The sequence below is a fragment of the Pipistrellus hanaki genome (assembly GCF_964339955.1).
Source record: "Pipistrellus hanaki genome assembly, chromosome: X".
Lineage (NCBI taxonomy): Eukaryota > Metazoa > Chordata > Mammalia > Chiroptera > Vespertilionidae > Pipistrellus > Pipistrellus hanaki.
Window position 1 is genome coordinate 65,336,699 of NC_140524.1, and position 21,445 is coordinate 65,358,143.

Below are 21,445 nucleotides of genomic sequence, written 5' to 3' on the forward strand. Positions count from 1 at the left end.
CTGCTGTGGTATATTTATACCATTGTATTCCATGGTGTAAATGCACCACAGTTTTTATCCACTCATCTACTGATGAGCACTTGGGCTGTTTCCAGATCTTAGATATTATAAATAGTGCTGCTATGAACATAGGCATGCATATATAATTTCTGATTGGTGTTTTGGAACTCTTAGGGTATATTCCTGGAAATGAGATCACTGGGTCAAATAGCAGTTCAATTTTTAATTTTTGGAGGAAAATCCATATTGTTTTCTATAGTGGCTGCACCAGTCTACATACCTACCAGCTGGCTTGCCCTTGGGGCAGGCCACTAGGGAAGATGCTCTGCAGTTAAAATTAGCCAAACTCAGCAATACACAGGCCATGGTTACAATGTACCATGAGGATAAAAAACACAGACACTGCGATTTAAGCTAAAGCATGCTTCAATTATGACAGAAAATCTCACTTCTCTCCTGGGAAACTGCAAGTGTTTATATGCATGCAAATGGACAATATCACACATATGTGAACCTACCGCTTCTCATTATGCTGACGCCACAATTTCCCTTCTCAAATTTCACTCCTTCATACTTGTATCCTGTTGAAAATAAATCCAAAGAATGTATCTTTCATCATTGGAACAACCTACTTATTCTATAACATCCCTATGATGTAAAGCAGATGGGTACTGAGCAACCCTTGTCCAGGCACACTATATAATGTCTTAGGTTCCCTGTGAAAGTAATGAGAAGATTCAAAACTTTTTTTAGTTATTTCTTAATTCTTCATAAGAAACCTGTGTGGAAAATTGGGGGAGGTGGACTTCGCCAAGTGGGAATAGGACATATGATAGCATAATATTCACAAAAATATTCCTCAAATTGAATTCGAGAATCACTGCACTCCAAGAATGTTATAAACACCATCAATTCAACCAGCACCCACTGTGAGCCACAGCAGAGAGCCTTCTCATTCTGTCCCTTTTATGAGCCTCCATTCTGCCTTTAAAAGCAAAAGAAAGAGACTGAAATCATTACCAAGACATGTTCAACTCTTGGTCTCATCCTAAATCTGTTTCAATTATGCAGCAAGCTCATCTCCCAAATTAGTGTCAAACTTTGAATAGAACAGCTTCCATTACTTACTAAAAAAACAAATCAGAATTTTAAATCCCTGAAACAAGGATCTTTGGCTGCTTTCTATTTTAGTAGCACAAAGCACCTTCTCTAATTCTCATCATTTTTTGTTTTCTTTTTCATTTTTACTTCTCATCCTTTTATTTGGAGTTTCAATGCCAAACCAGTACATCCATTTGCTTCCCCAAAGAGATGAAGATAAACTGCCAGCAATTCTTAACTTTGATCCCAATGAGCTGTCATCAAAGGTATCACCTGCATGCTGAAGAATATTTATTAACCTTTAACTTGAATTGACAAACAAGGCAGTAACAAAAAATCAGCCACATAAATTTCTTCAATAAATGTCTCTAGGTTTATTAAGTTGTTTAAAAGAATAGCTCCACTTGGACTCCACGTTCTGCATACTAATTTATGCAGGCTGTTTTCTTTCCATTTCCCCCCCAATTCTAACTCAGAATTTTTATGAGAAAAATATTACAGTAACAGCTGTGATTACCCGTTGGAGTGGTCACTGTGCATTCTTTATAAGGCAGCTGATTCAATCCCTCTTCCACAACAAGTCTGATCTAGAAAGTAAAAGAAAGAATAAGTTGAAAATCTGCTAACAATTTCCTGTTACCTGTTAGCATCCAGAACTGAACACTAGGCAAAATTCAGTAACACAGTAGGCAAGGAATTAGCTTACGGAGGAAGAAAGGGGGCCCCCATTGAATCTGATATAGAGATAGATCCAAATGCCAAGCTGCCTGTTAGTAGGTATTCAACCCTGGTTAGGCACCTGATTGCCCAAAAGTAAAAAGGCTCAAGTATGCCTTATGATTCTCATTCAGTCAGTTCAAGCTATTTTAAAAGAGATGCAAAATTACAAAAAGTGAGAAGAGTTATGGCAGACAGCCTTGGAAGTAATAAACTCATTACTCTGGAAATAGTGCCAAGAGAGAACGTCTTTGCCTTGTTCAGTATTCTGAAATTGTTCAATTAAATTGTTTTTTAACTAGGCCCACCAGAACCCAAAGAAATCCTGAAATTTCTTAAGAAATAAATGAGTGGATAGGGTTAAACTGTGCCAGGCCAGCACAGCCAAGGGTTCGGTGATCCTGGCGGGGAGGGGGGAAGAGACATCTGCCTGGCTGAGGCCACAGAGAGAGATCCAGCCAGCAAGCTGAGGCTTTATTTTACAGTTAGAGAGAAAAAAAAACAAGGTAGTGGCCAACGTAAGTTACAATGTTCTTGTGAGTTTCACTTGTTTTGGCAGCACTTGCTGCACCTCCCACAGCCCATTAGCTACCCAGGAAGGATCTAGGGAGTGTCATCAAGTCAAGCTTAATTATGCTAAGAGGGCTGTGCCCTCTAAGCTGGGACTTGTTTGTGGCTTTGCCAACAGGTCAGTCCAAGGCTTAACCCTATAGCTGCTCCCTACATTAAGCCAGTGAGTGGTAGGAAGCGGTTGGATGCATCAGGGCTTGTCAGCTAAACAATAAAGGCTCCTAGTGATGTTAATGTGTGGAATAGAGGAAAGAATCCATCAGAACTATAAGAAACAGCCTCCAAAAACCAGATATGATATTTCTTCCTATAACAAGCACCTGGAGTCTACTACCACATTTTCTACAATCAATATTACACTATTGGTTAAGAATCAGGAACAGCTAGTAGAAATGCAGGCCCATGCTGTGCTGTCACAACACAACACCTTATTGTTGCCAATAAAAGTATCAATGCTAAATGGCCAGCACTTTGTCAGTCTGCAGCACCACACAGAATATCCAGGAACCTCATAAATACTGTGTGTGTGCTCACTCACTTCTAACCATCAACATCTGTGGAGGTTAATGTTTCTTATGAGCAAACTAGTGGCCCAGTGCACAAATTCGTGCACATTGAAAGAAAATTAATTACAGGAAATATGTCAATACCGCTATTCACCCTTTATAATAGAAGTGTAAGCCAAATTCATGATCAACAATGACAGATGGAAACACATGTATGCGATAGGCACCAGTGAGAGCTTTATATGTATCTCACATGTGTGAGTCAACTTAGCCATATATGTATATATATATATTAGAGGCTCAGTGCATGAAATTCGTGAACTGGAGGGGGGGGGGGGTCCCTCAGCCTAGCCTGCACCATCTCCAATCCAAGACCCCTCAAGGGTCTGACATCCCTCTCACATTCCGGGACCACTGGCTTCTAACTGCTCACCTGTCTGCCTGCATGATTGCCCCTAACTTCGCCCTCTGCTGGCCTGATCACCCACAACTGCACCCACAGCCGGCCTAGTCACTGCAAACTGGCACCCCCACTGGCCTGGTCACCCCTTACTGCCCCCCCTCCGCCCCGCTGGCCTGGTTGCCCCCAACTGCTTCTCCTGCCAGCCTGGTCACCCCTAACTGCCCCCTCTGCCAGCCTGGTCACCCCTTACTGACCGCCCCCTCCCCACCAGCCTGGTTGACCCCAACTGGCCCCTCTGCCATCCTTGTAGCCCCCTCACTGCCCCCCTTCCACACTGGTTGCCTCCACTGTCCCCCCTGCTGCCTGGTCATCCCACACAGCCTGCTGTTCGGTCGTTTGGTCACACCTCACTAACCTCTCCCTCCCCCCCCCACCCGTTTGCCTGGTTGCTCCTGCTGCTCGGTCGTTCAGTAACCCTTCAATAAACCCCCTGCCAGCCTGGTCGTCCCACCCAGCCTGCTGTTCATTCATTTGGTCACCACTCACAGTCCCCACTGCTGGCCTGGTTGCCCCATGCAGCCTGCTGTTCTGTTGTGTGAGGGCATCCTAACAAATTTGCATATTACCCTTTAATTAGTATAGCGGCCCAGTGCATGAAATTATGCACAGGTGGGGTCTGGGGGACCCACTCCAATGGGGGCCCATCGGGCAGACCCGGCCATAGGGTCTAATGCTGGAAGCTCTAGCTTCCCTCCAGCTGAATCTAATTATACTTTAAGTATGGCCAAAAGAAACCCATAACAAAACTGTTTTGCATTTCACATGCCATTAGATGAAGTTGTATATGTGTTATTTGCAAACATATATCAAGATGGATGATGGCCCTTGAATGATTTTTGCATTCTTCCCAGGGCTCTGCCCTCAGTTTCCCGATATGATCTTCATGTCTGTTTGTTTAAAAGTTTTCCTGTTTTTGAATGTGCCTACACTTCACTATTGCTCCTGGAAGCCTGAGGGTCCTCTACGTTGCCCCTTTTAAAAAGAGACTGAAAGCTCACCTAATCTGCAAGGCACCACACTTTCATAAAATCCCCACCCCGCCTCTCTATATTCCTCAGCAAAGAGCAGCCATCCCGTTAATGCTTTGGTCGAATTTTTTGATAACTTGGAAGATCTTCTGGAGAAGCAGGCCATAGAGGGAGAATTCCACACCTGGGCTACAGTATTAGAAGAGTCCTCTAAAGACTCTGGTTTGGAACAGAAGGGACTGATAATTATTTCCTTGTACTTTCACTAAACGTACATGCACCAGGGAGCCAGACAGTCATTTAGGGGTGTTGGGGTCGGGACCAGGTGGGGCGAAGGGCTGCGGTTGGCTTGCCAGCCAGCCTCACCCCTGATCAGGGTGGAGGGGCCCACCGTGGGGTGGAGCCGGCTGGTCATTATGCAGTTCAGTTGCTGGGCTTTTACTACATAGGACTAGAGGCCCAGCCTGCACGTCTCCAATTGGGGGCATCTTGGGGGATGTCCGAATGCCAGTTTAAGAAATCTGGGACTGCTGGCTCCTAACTGCTCACCTACCTGCCTGCCTGATCACCCCTAACTGCCTCTGCCTGCCAGCCTGATCACCCCTAACTGCCCTCCCCTGCTGGCCTACTTGCCCCTAACTTCCCTCCCCTGCCAGCATGGTTACCACCAACTGCCCTCCCCTCCCAGCCTGGTTGCCCCCAACTGCCCTCACTTGCTGTCCTGATCTCACCTCCAACTGCCCTCCCCTACCGGCCTGATCTTGCCCCCAACTGACCACCCCTGCTGGCATGATCTCACCCCAATGTTCCTCCCATGCCAGCCTAATCTCATCACCAATTACCCTCCTCTCCCAGCCTGGTTGCCCTCAATTACCCTATCCTGAAGCCCTGTTCTCACCCCCAACTTCCCTCCTCTGCTGGCCAATTTGGTTCTGATTGATCGGTTTCTATGACAATCAGCATCAAAAGCTCTGCCTCCTAGGCAGCCATTGGTTCATCACAGCATCCACATTTGGTTCTGATTGGTCGGTTCCTATGCCACTCAGCATCTCAGGGCCTATCCACCTGGCCTGATCAAAAGGTGGGGCTGATCAGAAGAGAAATGGAGGCATGTCTGCTGGCCAAATTGGGAGAAAAAGAGAGAAGCAAACACTGATCAAAAGCTGCCACAGAGGTAATGGATCAGTCCCTGCTTCTCTCTTCAGGCCTCTCTCTGGCCCTGATTCGCAGCCCCATCAGCAGTCAGTGCTGGGGCACCAGGCCTGCAGCGGAAGCAGTCTGTGCTAACTGCAGGACTGATTTCCGGTTGGACAAGCCTTGGTCATTACTGGTCATTACCACCCAGAGTTTTTATATATTATGATAGAATAAACTTGCTTAAGTAGACCTGTGTTCTGACATAACTAAACTTTTCCCAGCCCATGAAGCACCCCAACTTCTCTTTCAGGTAATTGTAAGCAACACAGCAGTAAATATCAACATGAAACACATTACTACTGTAGATCACACAGGCAGGAAAAAGGGTCAAATATTTAACTGCAGCAGTGTTTGAATATATTCTGCACAGAGAGAAAAACTGAAATCATTTTCAAGGTATATCATTTCTTACTTCTTTTTAAATGTTATTTTATTGTTTAATGTATTACAAATAGTAGTACATATGTCTTTTTTATCCCCCATTGACTTAGCCCTGGCCTCCGCAACCCCCAGCACATGCCCTCATACCACCACCACCACCACCAACCGTGTCTTGCGTCCATTGGTTATGCTTATATGCATGCATACAAGTCCTTCGATTGCTTATTGGGTCAAATGGAAGTTCCATTTTTAACTGTTTCAGGAAACTCCACACTGTTCTCCACAGTGGCTGCACCAGTCTGCATTCCCACCAGCATTGCATGAGGGTTCCTTTTTCTCCACACCCTCTCCAGCACTTGTCCTTTGTTAATTTGTTGATGATAGCCATTCTGACAGGTGTGAGATGGTACCTCACTGTTGTTTTGATTTGCATCTCTTGGATAATTAGTGACTTTGAGTATGTTTTCATATTTCTCCTAGTATGTGATTTATAATAACCACAAACTTAACTCCTATTTTCTGTAGAAAAAAAGGATATAAGGAAATAAGAAAGAAAAAAGGGAAAAAGGGAAGGAAGGAAGGGAGGGAAGTAGAGAAGGAAAGAGGGAAGGAAGAAAGAAGGAAAGAGGGAAGGGAGGGAGGGAGGGAGGGAAAGAGAAAGCATTTTCTACCAATGAATGCCAGGACCTTCGTTTTCCCCACAGCAGCCATTGGCACATGTTGCTTTCTCCTTGGACCTGTTCCTTTAGTTTGATAAAAGCATAATGACATAATGACCTGTCACTTCAGGAATGTCAATTACATTTATCTTGATGAAATTTAAGGGTTGTTACTGCCCTTACAAACTCAAATAATTGTAAACAGAAGTTGCCTCTGAACTAAGAATCTTTTTTTTTTTTTTTTTAAATATATTTTATTGATTTTTTTACAGAGAGGAAGGGAGAAGGATAGAGAGCCAGAAACATCGATGAGAGAGAAACATCGACCAGCTGCCTCCTGCACACCCCCTACCGGGGATATGCCCGTAACATGCCTCCGACCGGAATCGAACCTGGGACCCTTCAGTCCGCAGACCAACGCTCTATCCACTGAGCCAAACCGGTTTCGGCTTGAACTAAGAATCTTTAAAGCCAAAAGTAAATAGTTGTCTACATTCTTTTGAAATAAAGATTTTCCTAGGAAAAATGTAAATGAAAATTAATAAACTACTTTTATCTCTTTCCCAAATGAAATACTGACAATAATATTTAGATTGCAAACTCTATGAGAGCAGGGACCATGTGTCTGTGTTCTTTACTGCTGAGAGATTCCAGGATGGTGGAGAATTAAGTGGAAGCTACACTGACCTTCTCCCAGGACCAAACTGGAATTACAACTAAAATATAGCCGGGACCGGTTTGGCTCAGTGGATAGAGCGTCGGCCTGCGGACTGAAAGGTCCCGGGTTTGATTCTGGTCAAGGGCATGTGCCTTGGTTGCGGGCACATCCCCGGTGGGGGGTGTGCAAGAGGCAGCTGATCGATGATTCTCTCTCATCGATGTTTCTAACTCTCTATCCCTCTCTCTTCCTCTCTGTGAAAAATCAATAAAATATATTTAATAAAAAATATATATATATAGAAAAATCATCCTGAATAACCAACTGAAGTCTAGCTGGAGAGAAGCCTTGTATTCTTTACTACTGAATCTCCTCCCCCAGCAACACAGCCTCGCACAGTGCCTGACTTACAGGAGTTCAATATATATTTCAGGAATGGTTGAATATTAATAACGACAGCAGAAAATGTGTCAACTTCATTGTAATCACTGAGAAACACAAGAAGGAAACACAGTATTTACCCTGAAGACAACACAATCTGGTTTGAGATCCTCTCACATCACACTAGCTAAACAGAATTGAGCTTGGTCATCCCTTAACAGAAAGTCCCTGAGGAAATCATAGATAGTCCAACTTAATATTTCATATGTGAGGATAGTACAGAAAAAAAAGAGGCTAAATAAATTCCTCCCATGTAAACTAAAACAGTTATTAATTTTTTTGCATTAGATGGATATCACAGGGTAACTAGCTACTAGGTCTCCTTACATCTTCGGGGGGTTTTTTTTTGTTGTTTTTTTGTTTTTTTAATTATATGAATTTTTTTTATTTTATTTTTTTTAAATCAATCTTTATTGTTCATATTATTACAAAGGTTCCTCATTTCTTCCCCCCTCCACCAGGTTCTCACCCCACCCTCTGCCCCCTCCCCATCCCCCATTGTCCTCATCCATAGGTGCACAGTTTATGTTCAGTCTCTTCCTCCTTCCCTTTCCCCGATAGTAAATCCCTTTTCAGATAGTAAATCTGTTACTTAGCATTTTCTCATATCAATAATACCTCCACATGCCCAATGATACACTTCACACAAAAGACATTTTCAAATAGGTCAACCAGCCTCATCCAGGCCCCACCCAAGGCACTCACAGATCAACACCCCAGCGCTATACCAACTCAACACATCCAGATCTAAGCCTTCATCACTTGATTCAGCAGACCCTCAAGTTCCCACAAAAGTTTCCAGCCATGTCTGAGAGACAGCCGTGGGCAGGGACAGGCGAGGAGCGAGCTGTTTCGGGCCTGGCTGCTCCGGGCCTGGCCTTTGTTGCTCTGGTTCATTCCACAACCAGCTGCTCCGGGTCTGGTCACTGCCGCTCCCGACCTAGTTGCTCTGGACTTGGCTGTTGCTGCTACAGGCCTGGCCGCACCCGACCCGGCTGCTCTGGGCCCGGTTGCTCCGGTCCTGGCCGATCTGGGCCTGGCCGCTCCCAGACTGTCAGCCGCTGCTCCGGGCCTGGCTGCACAAGACCCGGCTGCTCCAGGCCTGGCTGCTCCCAGCCCGGCAGCTGCTGCTCCGGGCCTGGCCGGTCCCAGCCTGGCAGCTGCTGCTCCTGGCCTGGCCGCACCCGACCCGGCTGCTCCGGGCCTGGCCGCTCCCAGCCTGGCAGCTGCTGCTCCTGGCCTGGCCGCTCCCAGCCTGGCAGCCACTGCTCCGGGCCTGGCTGCAGCAGACCCGGCTGCTCCGGGCCTGGCCGCTCCCAGCCTGGCAGCCGCTGCTCCGAGCCTGGCCACTCCCAGCCTGGCAGCCACTGCTCCGGGCCTGGCCGCACCAGACCCGGCTGCTCCGGGTCTGGCCGCTCCCAGCCTGGCAGCTGCTGCTCCGGGCCTGGCCACTCCCAGCCTGGCAGCCGCTGCTCTGGGCCTGGCCGTACCCGACCCGGCTGCTCCGAGCCTGGCTGCTCCCAGCCTGGATGCTCCGTGCTTGGCTACTGCTGTTCTGGGCCTGGCTGCTCCCAACCCGGCTGCTCCGGGCCCGGCCACTCCGTGTCTGGGTGTTCCTGGACTGGCCACCCTGGGCTTGGCCGCCTCTGCCTCAGGCTAGGCTGCCACTGCCCCAGGTCTGGCTGCTCCAGTGCTGGCCGTTGATTCTCTTGTTCTGGCTGCTGCTGCTCTGGGGCCTGGCTGCTGCTGCTCCGGGCCCAGCTGCCACTGCCTTGTGCCTGGCCACTCTAGGCCTGGTCGCCGCTGTTCCAACATTCTGTCCCTTTTTTTTTTCTTTTTTATTTTTTTTTTAAAAAAACGCATTTATGTTGCAATGTTGGCTGGTGAGTTGAGTTCTGACTTGGTCTTTGATTTTTCAAGATCTTCTTTGTATTCTTTCTTAAGTAATTTTACTATCATTTGCTCTCACTTGATTTCTTCACATTGAGAACTTCCTTGTTTTCTTCCTCCTTGTCCTGGGAGCTCAGCAGGTTGGCCTGTGGCACCCCTTTGTTCTCTGCAGGCTCCTGCGCTGCTTCAGCCTGTTACCGGGGTCGGTGCCGCCCAGGAAGCAGCCCCCGTCCTTGGCTCCGTTGCCCGCGCTCAGCAGTCGAAGGCTCAGGGGCACCCCCCCCCCAGGGGCCCCGTTGCCCGGCTCCTTGCTGGCGCCCGGCTGGTCAGTGTCCGGCAGGGGCTCCTGCTCCTCGTCGAGTTCCTCCAGTCTGGAGCTTTCTTTCTCCCTCCCACTAGGGGAGTCCAGGATCAGAGTCAACAGACTGTCCTCTGGTGTGCGTGACTCCGGGGGCTCGGCCTTTCGCTGCGCTCCCAGGACTCCACCTCACAGCCCCGTCTCCCCCTGCCCGAGCCTGGGTCCCCAGGGACTGGCCCAGACCTGGAGTTCGGGGCGGTCCGGACTGAGGCTCAGCGCCGCCGCCGGAGGCTTTGTTTCTTCCGGCTAGGGTAATCCAGCATCAGAGTCAACATTCAGTCCTCTGCGCACAATGTGTGCGCGACTCCGGGCGCCCCGCCTTTCGCCGTCCCCTGGGATTCCGCCTCACAGCCCCGTCTCCCCCTGCCGGAACCTGGGTCCCCAGGGTCTGGCCCATAACTTGGGGCTCAGCGCTGCCGGTTCGGGGGTTCAGCCCAGGCTGGGGGTTCTATTTCCTTCCTGCTAGGGAACGCCAGGCAGCACCCAGCCCTCTCCTCCTCTGCGGCTGCGACCTCTCCGTGCGCTTGCGTGCGAGCGCGCAGCATGTCTCCGTACCTTAGGCTTTTTTTCAGCTCCTCTGATTTTCCTTCTGGTTTTCTCCCTCCTTCCTATTGTAGAGTTTTCAGTCAGTCGACTACCTGTAGCTCTGGGCAATGTCCACTCTACATTTTAGTTGTATTCCATTGAAATTGTTGTGAGCTGCTGCGGCTAGGTGTATACCCGAGCAGCCATCTTGGATCCTCTAATTATATATCCTTTGGTTTTCTTTTAATGTACTTCACTTTACTGCCCTAAGATGAGGCATTTAAGGGTTACTTATGAGAAAGTTACCAAGATCAATTTTAAAGGTAGGAGTACCTGAGAGCTATAGAAAATGATTTTTTTAAATATATTTTATTGATTTTTTTACAGAGAGGGAGGGAGAGGGATAGGGAGCTAGAAACATCGATCAGCTGCCTCCTGCACACCCACAACCAGAGATGTGCCCACAACTGAGGTACATGCCCTTGACCGGAATCGAACCCAGGATCCTTCAGTCCACAGGCCGATGCTCTATCCACTGAGCCAAACTGGTTTCGGTAAAAATGATTTTTATGGAAAATGCCTTGAGGTGAAAGGTATTGAGACATAGTTTTAATGCAACAGTAAAAACAACACTTCAGAAGTCTAGCAAGATGATGGTTAATTGGTACAATCTCTTTCACCCCCAGATTGCTATAATTAAAAAACAAACAAACAAGCAAAAAAAAAACCTTTGGCCTACTATGGTTATATCACTAGGAACAATGAAATGAAAATAGAAAATTTCCACCTACCAAACGATCCGCAGAAAACATGAAGTCCCCTCTACTCGCTGTCCTAAAAAAAAATAAAATAAAGTTTTAGTCTAGATTAGAGCTTTAAAGTAAAATATTACTCATCACATATAATAACACTGATATTATGACCTATCCTATATAATAAAAGGCCAGCAACCATAACAGCCTAACAACAAGAATGACAGATCAACTAGTTGCTAAGAGGTGAATTGACCACTTCTCGGTCCCTTCCCCCAGCCCACAGGCTCTGACTGATGTATGGCCAATTGGGAACCATGGGGAACTACGGTGGGTGGTGGCAGAGTGGGACTGGTGAGCGGGCAGAAGGCAGACCTTTTGGTCCCTTCCCCCAACCCGCAGGCTCTGATCGGTGGATGGCAAACAGAACCACAGGGAACTGGGGTCCGGTGAGAGGGCAGAAGATGGCCCTGATCACAGGCTAGGTATATTTTTTGGGCCTTTAGTTACATAATAGAAGCTTAAAAGTTTACATGTACAGACATTATTAAGGCAAGTTATTTTTTCACTAGGAAACAGGAGCTTAAATGGAGTGATTTTATAAGTATAATTAAAAATACTTTATTTGATATCAACATTAGAGTTAGGAATTGGAAAGATTATGTAGTTGCCCATTGAGCTGCTCAAATATGTTATTCAGATGAACAAGATGGAAGCAAACCCACACAAGAGAAAAACTTTGTAGTTACGAAAATCAGGTTCTCACCTTCCATCCACCTTGCCATATTATCAAGATAAAGAACCTATCTACTTTATCTCTAATCCTTTTTGGAATGAGAATGGTACAAACAAATAAACCCTATACAATTGCCATTGCTTTCAAGAATGCATAACCGGCCGAAACCGGTTTGGCTCAGTGGTAGAGCTTAGGTCTGCGGTCTGCGGACTGAAAGGTCCCAGGTTCGATTCCGGTCAAGGGCATGTACCTTGGTTGAGGGCACATCCCCAGTAGGGGGTGTGCAAGAGGCAGCTGGTCGATGTTTCTCATCGACGTTTCTAACTCTCTCTCCCTCTCCCTTCCTCTCTGTAAAAAATCAATAAAATATATATTTTTTTAAAAAGAATGCATAACCGAATTTCTAAGATATCTTTCTCAAATTATTGACAATTTGTTCCTTTTGCCTATTTTCAATCAAATAATTTGTTCCCTAGACTTTCTGACATTTTCCTGTCCATTTTTTTTTCTGGTCAATCCTTGCATACCCTGAGGTATCCAAGTAATAGTAATCCCAAACTGCACCTACCCACAAGCTGTTAACCAGTCAAAAATAAAATGTTAAAAGGCTGGCAATTTTTTCCTGTACATAAAAACTGAGCATTATTCCTCCTTCTCCCATACAAGTTAAATGACTCAACTGAACAGACTGAGATGCAGTTTATGTATTTAAAAATCTCCATCTGCCTATACATAGCATACCTAAAACATTCCCTAACACAGCATCAAAATGGCATATGCAAACATATATTATCTCAGTATACCATTAATTATGACTTTTTTCAAATGCATATGCACATTAATGGTATACTAAGATAATATGTTTACATAAGCAATTTTTTTCTTGTATTCACTTTCTCTGACATGAAAAATTAATGAAATATTCCTGATACAAATGGCATTGGGTTTATTAGAATAATAGAGCTCTATCACATTATGGGTATTAATGAAACAGGAAATCAAAACAGATTAGATATATTAGAATATAGCTTTTAGGACAACCAAGATGGCAACATAAGGTATACACCTGTACGTGCTGCCTCTCACAGCCACACCAAAACTACAACTAAAAGACACAACGACTATCACCCAGACCCACAAGAAAGCTGGTGGAGTAGAAGTTCTACAACTAGAAGGAAAGAAAGAAGCTCACTGAGACTGTATAGGAGGTGCAGAGGCTCGGAAAAGCAGACGTACGGAGGTGCGCACGAATCGGGCTGGTGACTGGGTGCGCTGTTTTTTTGTTTTGTTTTTTCAATTGGAAGGGAGACACAAGCTCCCAACTGCTCTGGAACTCCAGTTTCTGGTGAGACTCTGGGGAACCAGACTCCTAAGGGGAGAAACTGGACCGTCTAGCATTGGACCAAAAAGTGAGGGTGGATTTCTCACAGAGGTGCATGCAAGAATCATTGTTTACTGCCATGGGATGTGGGATGCGGGACGTGGAACCTCAGAGATGAAGAGATGGCTGACTGGCAGCCATCGCTGTTTGCCACGCCCTAGTGTTTCCCTACCCCACCCAAGTCACAAACCCTTCCAAACTGTGCGGAGCAGCTTTTGAATACAAATGGCCTGCCCTTTCGCAGCTTAACCTAACAAATTGCACCTGGGTCAGACAGCACCAAAATTTCCAAACCCCAAGCAAAGAGGAGAAATCTGCAGATTTTGCTGTAGCTCCTGCTGGGTGGCCTCAGACAGTAGCTGACGTGCAACTCCTTGGAGATCCAGGAGCCAGTGTACCTAGAGGTCACTGTGAGAGGACACCAGATTTCAACTCCTCACATACATAAGTGACACACTCAAGAGGCAGGCTCAGTGAGCACCAAAGCCCCACCCCAAGTCCTGAAGCAAGTCCTACCCCATTAGGGTGTCTCCAACACAGCAGTTCTTCCATTATACACACAGCTAATCCTCACAGCCAATTGGCCTGGAGATCAATTCCTACCAGCGTACCAACAGCAATCAAGGCTTAACTACAACAAGACTGTGCACCCAGCCCACAAAGGGGTGCACCAAGAGTGTCCACCTCAAGTGATTGGGGAGACTGAGACACTGGGCCCTACTGCTCACCTACCCAACAAAGCCACTCCATCAACACAGGGAAGCAGCCAAATTGCAGAGATAAAGAAACAGGTCACAAATGAAATAATTGGAGGATAGAAAACTACTGGATATAGAGTTCAAAACCACAGTTATAAGGGTACTCAAGAATCTTCTAGAAACCGCCGAGAAACTTAGCTAAGGAACCTAGTGAGACCTTCAAGGACCTTAATGAGAATGCCAAAAAATGGAAAATGACCAGTCAGAAATTAAGCACACACTGTATGAAATAAAGAATAATATACAGAGATCCAACAGTAGACTAGAGGACCCCAAGAATCAAACCAAAGATCTGAATATGAGGAAGCAAAAAAAAAAAAAAAACCCATCAAGAAAAACAAAAAGAAAAAGAATCCAAAAATATCAAGACAGTGTAAGGAGCCTCTGGGACAACTTCAAGCGTACCGACATCCAAAGTTCCTCTTACCACAGGTATGCTACACAAACAGGTACACTACATAAATTAAAGGGGACGAAGCAGGTCTTTTTAATGTTGGGGGGGGTGCCAATTTTGAAGATAAAAGCAAAAGAGGTCTCTATTAACAGATTTAACAAAAACAAAACTAAAACACTGTCTGCAGCCTAAGCAACTAAGCATAAATTAATTATAAAAAATCATAGTGTGTCTTTCTATATCATAGCATGATAAAAATTATCTAGAATCTTTCAGTGTGTTTTTTAAATAAAAATGTGAGTTGTATGTACAATTTAATTTATTTTACTATCTCCTGGAAGCTCAAGAAACCAGCACTTATGGATGCAATCAGAACCATGCACAAATCCAAATGTGAAATCTTGAAATGCCTTAAATGTGCACAGCTCTTCACTGTTTATAACAAATATTCAGATAGTAAAATATCCTTTAGCCTTCCAGGAACCCCATGAAACACTGCCAACATCCTCATTTTACAAATGATCAAGTTGAAGCACAGAGATGCTAAACATCTTGCCTAAGATCACTATGGATACTGATGTCCCCTTCCAAACTCAGAAGAAAAAAAAATGTTTCCCTTACACCCAGGTTTACTATACTACCTGGGCTTTTCTAAGTAATGCAATAAAATAAGGTACTGATATTGTCATATATGAATGCTGAATGTCATGCCCTCTCCAAGTTCTACAGCAATGCTTTACTCTTACATTCTCATGTAAAAATCTAATGCAATCTAAGGAACTCTTTCACATAAAAAAAAAAAGACACATGTGCAAAAGTTCATAGCAGGGTTATTCATGAAAACCAAAGCGTGGAAACCACCCAAATGTCCATCACTTAATGAATGGATTAAAAAATTGTTATAGCCGAAACCGGTTCGGCTCAGTGGATAGAGGGTCAGCCTGCAGACTGAAAGGTCCCAGGTTCGATTCCAGTCAAGGGCATGTACCTTGGTTGTGGGCACATCCCCAGTAGAGGGTGTGCAGGAGACAGCTGATTGATGTTTCTCTCGCATCGATGTTTTTAACTCTCTATCTCTCCCTTCCTCTCTGTAAAAAATCAATATAATATATTTTTAAAAATTGTTATATATCCATAACATGGAATATCATTCAGCCAAAAAAAGGAATGGGATACTGACACAACATGAATAATCCTTGAAAACAGTATGCTAAATAGGAAAAAAAAAAAAAGTCATAAAACATCACATGTTGTATGATTCCACTTGTATGAAATGTCCAGAATAGGCAAATCAATAGTCATAAAGTAGTCTAGGGCTTCCGGTGGATTGGGAAGAAATGGGTGCTGAATGCTCATGAGTATGAGGTTTCTTGTCGGAGTGATGAAAATGTTCTAAAATTGATTGTGTGATGGTTGCACAGCCATGAATATTCTAGAAAGTCACTGAATTGTACACTTTAAACAGTGTATGATATGGAATGTGAATTATATATCAATAAATATTTTATTTTTAAAAATGCACATACAAGTAATATTTCCCAGATAATTTTGGAAGGTTTACTAAAGCCCCTAAGCCCATCCAGAGATGCAGAGGGAGTCAAAACTCAAGGCCAGCAACACTTGCTCTGTTGAAACAAGAATCATCATCCTATTTTCTTTGTTTTACAGTTAATTTTATTTCAGTTTGCCCCACCACAACTACCAAGTTTATGTGTCCTAGATTTTAAATCTATTAAATCACATGATCACAGGTTTTAAATATGGATTAATTAAAAACAAATAGTATAGTTTTATAACTACAATTTTTAAGAGCTTTATAAAGAACCTTTAGTAATCAAGTATCTATTATTTACATGGCATAGTTGGAGTCCAAATATGTAAAAGATACATTTTTTTTTGGTCCTCGAGGAGCTTAAAATCTAAAAGGTGAGATAAAATCAACACACAAATAACAATATATAAAATAGTAAGTGAATTTAAAAGGTCAGGAAAAATAGCAGAGGAAGAATGATTAAAGGAAAGCTTCTTGGCAGAGGTGGACATTTAATGCTGGATTTGACCTTGAAGAACAGATAGAGTTTGAACATGCAGAGGAGTAGAAAGAATTTCAGATGAAGGTAGAAGCCTACCTATATGGTAGGCCCTCAGAAGCCAAAGAGAACTGCTGAGTTGGGCAGTTATCTAATCAAAGTGTGATATTAATAAGGTTGATTGCTCCGTAATGTGTGGATGCATGTGGAAAAGAGAAAAACTGGATCAGGGAAACAAATTAGAAGCCTATTACAATAGTATTAAGAAAAGGTTACTAGTCTGATTTAGGGAGTGATGTCCTAACTCAGTAGTCATTTTAAAAGATCAAAGCATCCACCAAAAAATTAATTTTCAGCCGAAACCGGTTTGGCTCAATGGATAGAGCGTCGGCTTGGGGACTGAAGGGTCCCGGGTTCGATTCCGGTCAAGGGCATGTACCTTAGTTGCGGGCATATCCCCAGTAGGGGGTGTGCAAGAGGCAGCTGATCGATGACTCTCTCTCATTGATGTTTCTAACTCTCTATCTCTCTCCCTTCCTCTCTGTACAAAATCAATAAAATATATTTTAAAAAAAATTAATTTTCAGACATGCAGTACATACTCGTCTAAAGTTCTGCCAATATAGAAGCCAGCTATAGTTCCATCATGGTGCATATGACCCTTGAGAAACCCCATCTACAACTTAAGTTTGGAGATTTCAAAGTAGCATTTAACATGAAGTTTTTACTACCTTAGCTTGTGAGATTAGGAAGAGCACCAAAGGCTCCTTTAGACTCCTTTCCCTCTATTAATTTCTAAGGAAACAGTAGATATTCTAGAAGTTTACAGTAAAACAATCCTGATAAGAGTTGGATTACAAGTTTGCACGTGACCAAGTAACCTTAACCCCAAAACTAAAAGACAGAACGGCATCTGTAATAGCAAATCCCAAAGGGACAGATGGCCTTGTTGAGCACAACATAATTTCCCTGAAATGGTTTTATTTCTATTGTGAGCCTGAGGTGATGGCAGGTAGTGCATAACTTCAGGTAGTTTTATAGATTTACCACGTAGATAGGCACCGGACAAATAGCATAGGCGCGTTTACCTGTCTGAAATGGGTTCCTCATTGCTCAGAAGAGACAACGAGAAAGCAGGAGGCTACCTACAAGGTTTCCTTGCTCGGGAAACCCAAAGCGAGGTCAAACACTGGGACTAGGAAAAAGAGGGTAGGGGTCATGAGAGCCCTTCAAAGAAAAAGCCCCGCCCAGAGCTCCACAAGCCAGTTTCCCCAGGCCCAGAAAATGAACCCTGAGCCCTTTTCCTCCTAATTCCCGCCCACCTCCAGAGAGACCCTCCAACTCCCTCTTCCCTTCAGCTCTTGGCTCACTTGTCCCTGATGATGGTCTGCAGCTCCCGGATCTGCTCATTCATAGGCAGCAGCTTAAGCTGAGCCCCAATCTGCGAGGAGAGCTGGCCGTCCCTTAGGAGGGAGTCGCCGGCCAATGCGTCACAGTTGCCACTGCCACACTTGTGCTCCGGGTTGAGGCTGGCGCTGCTGCAGGCCTGAGGGCTCCCCTCCCCCAATACACTAGACTGGGCAGGACTGGTGAGGAGAGCCGGTTTGGCCTTGGGGGTGTTGTTTCCCACCACATAATCTGGGATCAGGTCGCCGGGTCGCCGCGGCTCAGGCCTTGGGGTAGAGGCAGAGTTTACTTGTTGGTTGTGACAGGGCATGGAGTCCGGACACCGTAATTCCGTGGCCATACACCAACCCCGGGCTGTCCCCGCAGCTACCAACACTTAAGAATAAAGGAGAACAGGGAGAAAGGGTGCGTGCTCACGAGCTCTCCGGACCACCTCCTAGGAATTTCTAGCCTCTTGCCCTCTCACCCTCTAGACTTCCTCGCCCTTTCCTGGCCCCGCCCACCAATGTTCAGCCTGCTAGACATTCTATTGGCTTCTCTCCCTGCCACTCTGCGGCAGCACACTGTCTGTTAACCCTTTGAGTCACTCCAGTGCTGTGAGTAGATAGGCAGATCAGTTGAGGCTAAAGATGCTTAGTTTCAGGGTCTTTCAGGAGCCCCTGAGGATTCTGAATGCAGAACTTTGGGTGAATTTTAGAGCTAGGAAAAACTAGGGGGATGATAAAATGATGACATAAGGAGACTTTGTTTCTTGGCAGAGAGCTTATACTTAATAACTACATCTTCAGTTAGCTTCTCTATGTGACAGAAAGGACCAAAGTTCTGCCACCCTGAAGCTTCTTTGGTTAAGGTGACCAGACGGGACAGTCCCGATTTTTAACAATTTGTCCCACGTCCCGTGGCGTTTTTAAAAAGTCCTGAATTTTGGAAAGAATGCACGACAAGCTAGGGAACTGCGGGAGAACAGGAAAGGAATATACGGTTTTTGGCGGCCATGTGGCTATTTAGCCATGATATGAGTTTTATATTATTTTTGTTAATTTTATAATGTTAAACTTTAATAATAACAAATAATTGTTGAGAACTGCTTATCAAAGTTCGCATTGTTGATCAGTTGTTAGAATTCGACCACCACGTTTGGACTTAATGAACAATAGCATTTTTGGGGATTGGCAATGACAAAAACATTTTGTAACTGTCTCTCAGACAATACACATCATACTGCATGCTAGTAAGCTAGTTAAACAAGTGATGTCATTACAAATCAGCTATTCAGATAATTTAGTAATTTTATTTATTTCATAAATACATAAATTTTCTTGAATTCAGCAGACAGTAGTCATAGCGCCGGCCTTCAAAGTGACACTTATGACTATACATAATTTTTTTATTTATTATATTTATAAATTGTACTTATGTTGAAAATTAAAAAAATATATTACAATACCATTTTTGCGTTCTATGAAAATTTTTGTTGCTCCATATAGACCAAACTTTTAATCAAGAACACCCCTGCTCTCCACCGGGTCAATGGTGTCCCGCTTTACCAATGTTAAAATCTGGTATAAGGCTTAGAAAGAACCTACCCAAGAAATTCAAAGAACCTGATTCAAGAAGTAGAATTTAGGGTGTTCCCTTTAGCCTAATTTGAATTAAGTATGATAAACAAGAGAGCTTCAGGCAGGGACCTGGTAGCTAGATAATCCCTGTGTCCGAATGTTTCTGAGTTATCTAGCAAGGACATTTTTGCCATATGTATTTTGCTCTTCCTCAACTACCTGAAAATCCCCCATTTTCACTTCTGAAATCTAATGTCCCATTCCTCTCCTTTTCTCATTTGTTCAAAATGTCTTATATACCTAATGTTGCCTCCTTGTCTTTGGGAAATTTTATGGATTTATTATATCTATGTGAATTCCCCAGGTTGCATGTATTAAACTTTGATTTTCTTCTGTCACTCTGTCTTTATTCACTTGATTATTAGCCCAGCCAGAAGAACTTAGAAAATGGTATGAAAAGTATTAATATAGTTTAGCCCCCACTTAACCAAAAGAAAAAGTAAAAATATGGCTAGAATGCTGCCCAACAACCTGCCCTCTACTAGACTGTTCAACCAGTTTCAGCTTCCCAAGTGTTTTCATTATCTGTATTGATTGGATCCTACACTGTACAAATACTATGAGGATTCTGATAGCATTTTATTTTATTTTATTTTTTTAAATCAATCTTTATTGTTCATATTATTACAAAGGTTACTCATTTCTTCCCCCCTCCACCAGGTTCCCACCCCACCCTCTGCCCTTTCCCCACCCCCCATTGTCCTGTGAAAGAAAAAAAGCCACATGCTAACCTGACAAGCTCAGGGAAGGCCTGCGTGGCAGTCTTGCAAACCCAGAGACCTAAGATAACCACAAAAGATGGTTTGAAAATTAAATATTTAACAGGTTATAGTAGGTAGTCATGTCCCAGATATTTTCCCAGACAAAGATCAACTTTGATCTTTTTACTGAGCCCATTTGCCTTTTTGCCTCTAAGATAACACATCTGTGAGATGTCTGGGTAACTTGTAACTTCCCTTTTTCCGGAGCCCTGGGGAACAACCAAATGTGGTGAGCACCAGGACAGATGCCTCAAATTCCTTCTTTATCATGTTAATTGTTCCTGCACTCACCTGAGAAAACGTCCATCATTTTACTTTTTATCCAATCCCAGGAGTTTCCCACTACTTTGCTTTCTCCCGCCTCCTTACTCCATCACCAATGAATTTCATGTAACTCACCTATGTCCCTACTTTGATTTCGGTGTATAAATAGAGAAATGTAACCCGCCATTCTTTGGAGCATTATCTCAATCCATTGAGGTTTTGCTTCCCGGCAATTGTCCACAGTTTTGGCTCAAATAAACTCATTAAAAAAACTCTTTACAGGTTTCAATGGTTTTTTTCGTTAACAGTCCTCATCCATAGGCACACAGTTTATGTTCAGTCTCTTCCCACATCCACCACTCCCCTTTTCCCCCAGAATTGTCAGTCCATTCCCCTCCCGTATCTCTGATTCTATTATAATCAACAGTTAATATTGTTCATCAGGTTTTTTAATTTCCTTGTTTTTGTTAATTAATAAACTTTTATATTTTTAAGAATAAATTTTAAAATCTAATAATTTTAAACCTTGTTTTTTCTGCCCTGGGAACTGAGAAGCAAACTTCTTTACATGTAAACTTGCCCTTAGGCTATCAAAAGGCATAACCATTCAAATGTAAAAGGACACATTGTTTAAAGATAGCTGCTGCTGGAATTGGATTACCTGTTCTGGGTGGGAAGGGCTTGTCCTCCCCTTTCTCCATTGAAATTAAGGTGTTAGCTTTAAAATCTCTTTTTGGCAAGAGACTTTAAACTTTCAAAACTTTAAATTTTTCAGGTAGTAAATCAATTACTTAATATTTTCTCAAATCAATAATACCTCCACATGCCCAAATCAATAATACCTTCACACATCAATAATACCTTCAAATCAATATTTCTCAAATCAATAATACCTTCACACAAAAGACA

General features: G+C 43.9%; 1 protein-coding gene across 1 annotated transcript in view; it reads right to left on the reverse strand.

Annotated features, from left to right (window-relative positions):
• Positions 1-18,396, reverse strand: part of UPRT (uracil phosphoribosyltransferase homolog) — a 29,159-nt gene extending 10,763 nt beyond the window's left edge. The window contains exons 1-4 of the mRNA XM_084869744.1: positions 17,856-18,396; positions 11,226-11,268; positions 1,619-1,688; positions 519-581 (exon numbers count right to left, since the gene is read on the reverse strand). Coding sequence (XP_084725870.1) covers positions 519-581; positions 1,619-1,688; positions 11,226-11,268; positions 17,856-18,232 — 553 coding nt within the window. The 5' untranslated portion in view covers positions 18,233-18,396. The remainder of the gene's footprint in view (positions 1-518; positions 582-1,618; positions 1,689-11,225; positions 11,269-17,855) is intronic.
• Between the last annotated feature and the right edge of the window lie 3,049 nt (positions 18,397-21,445).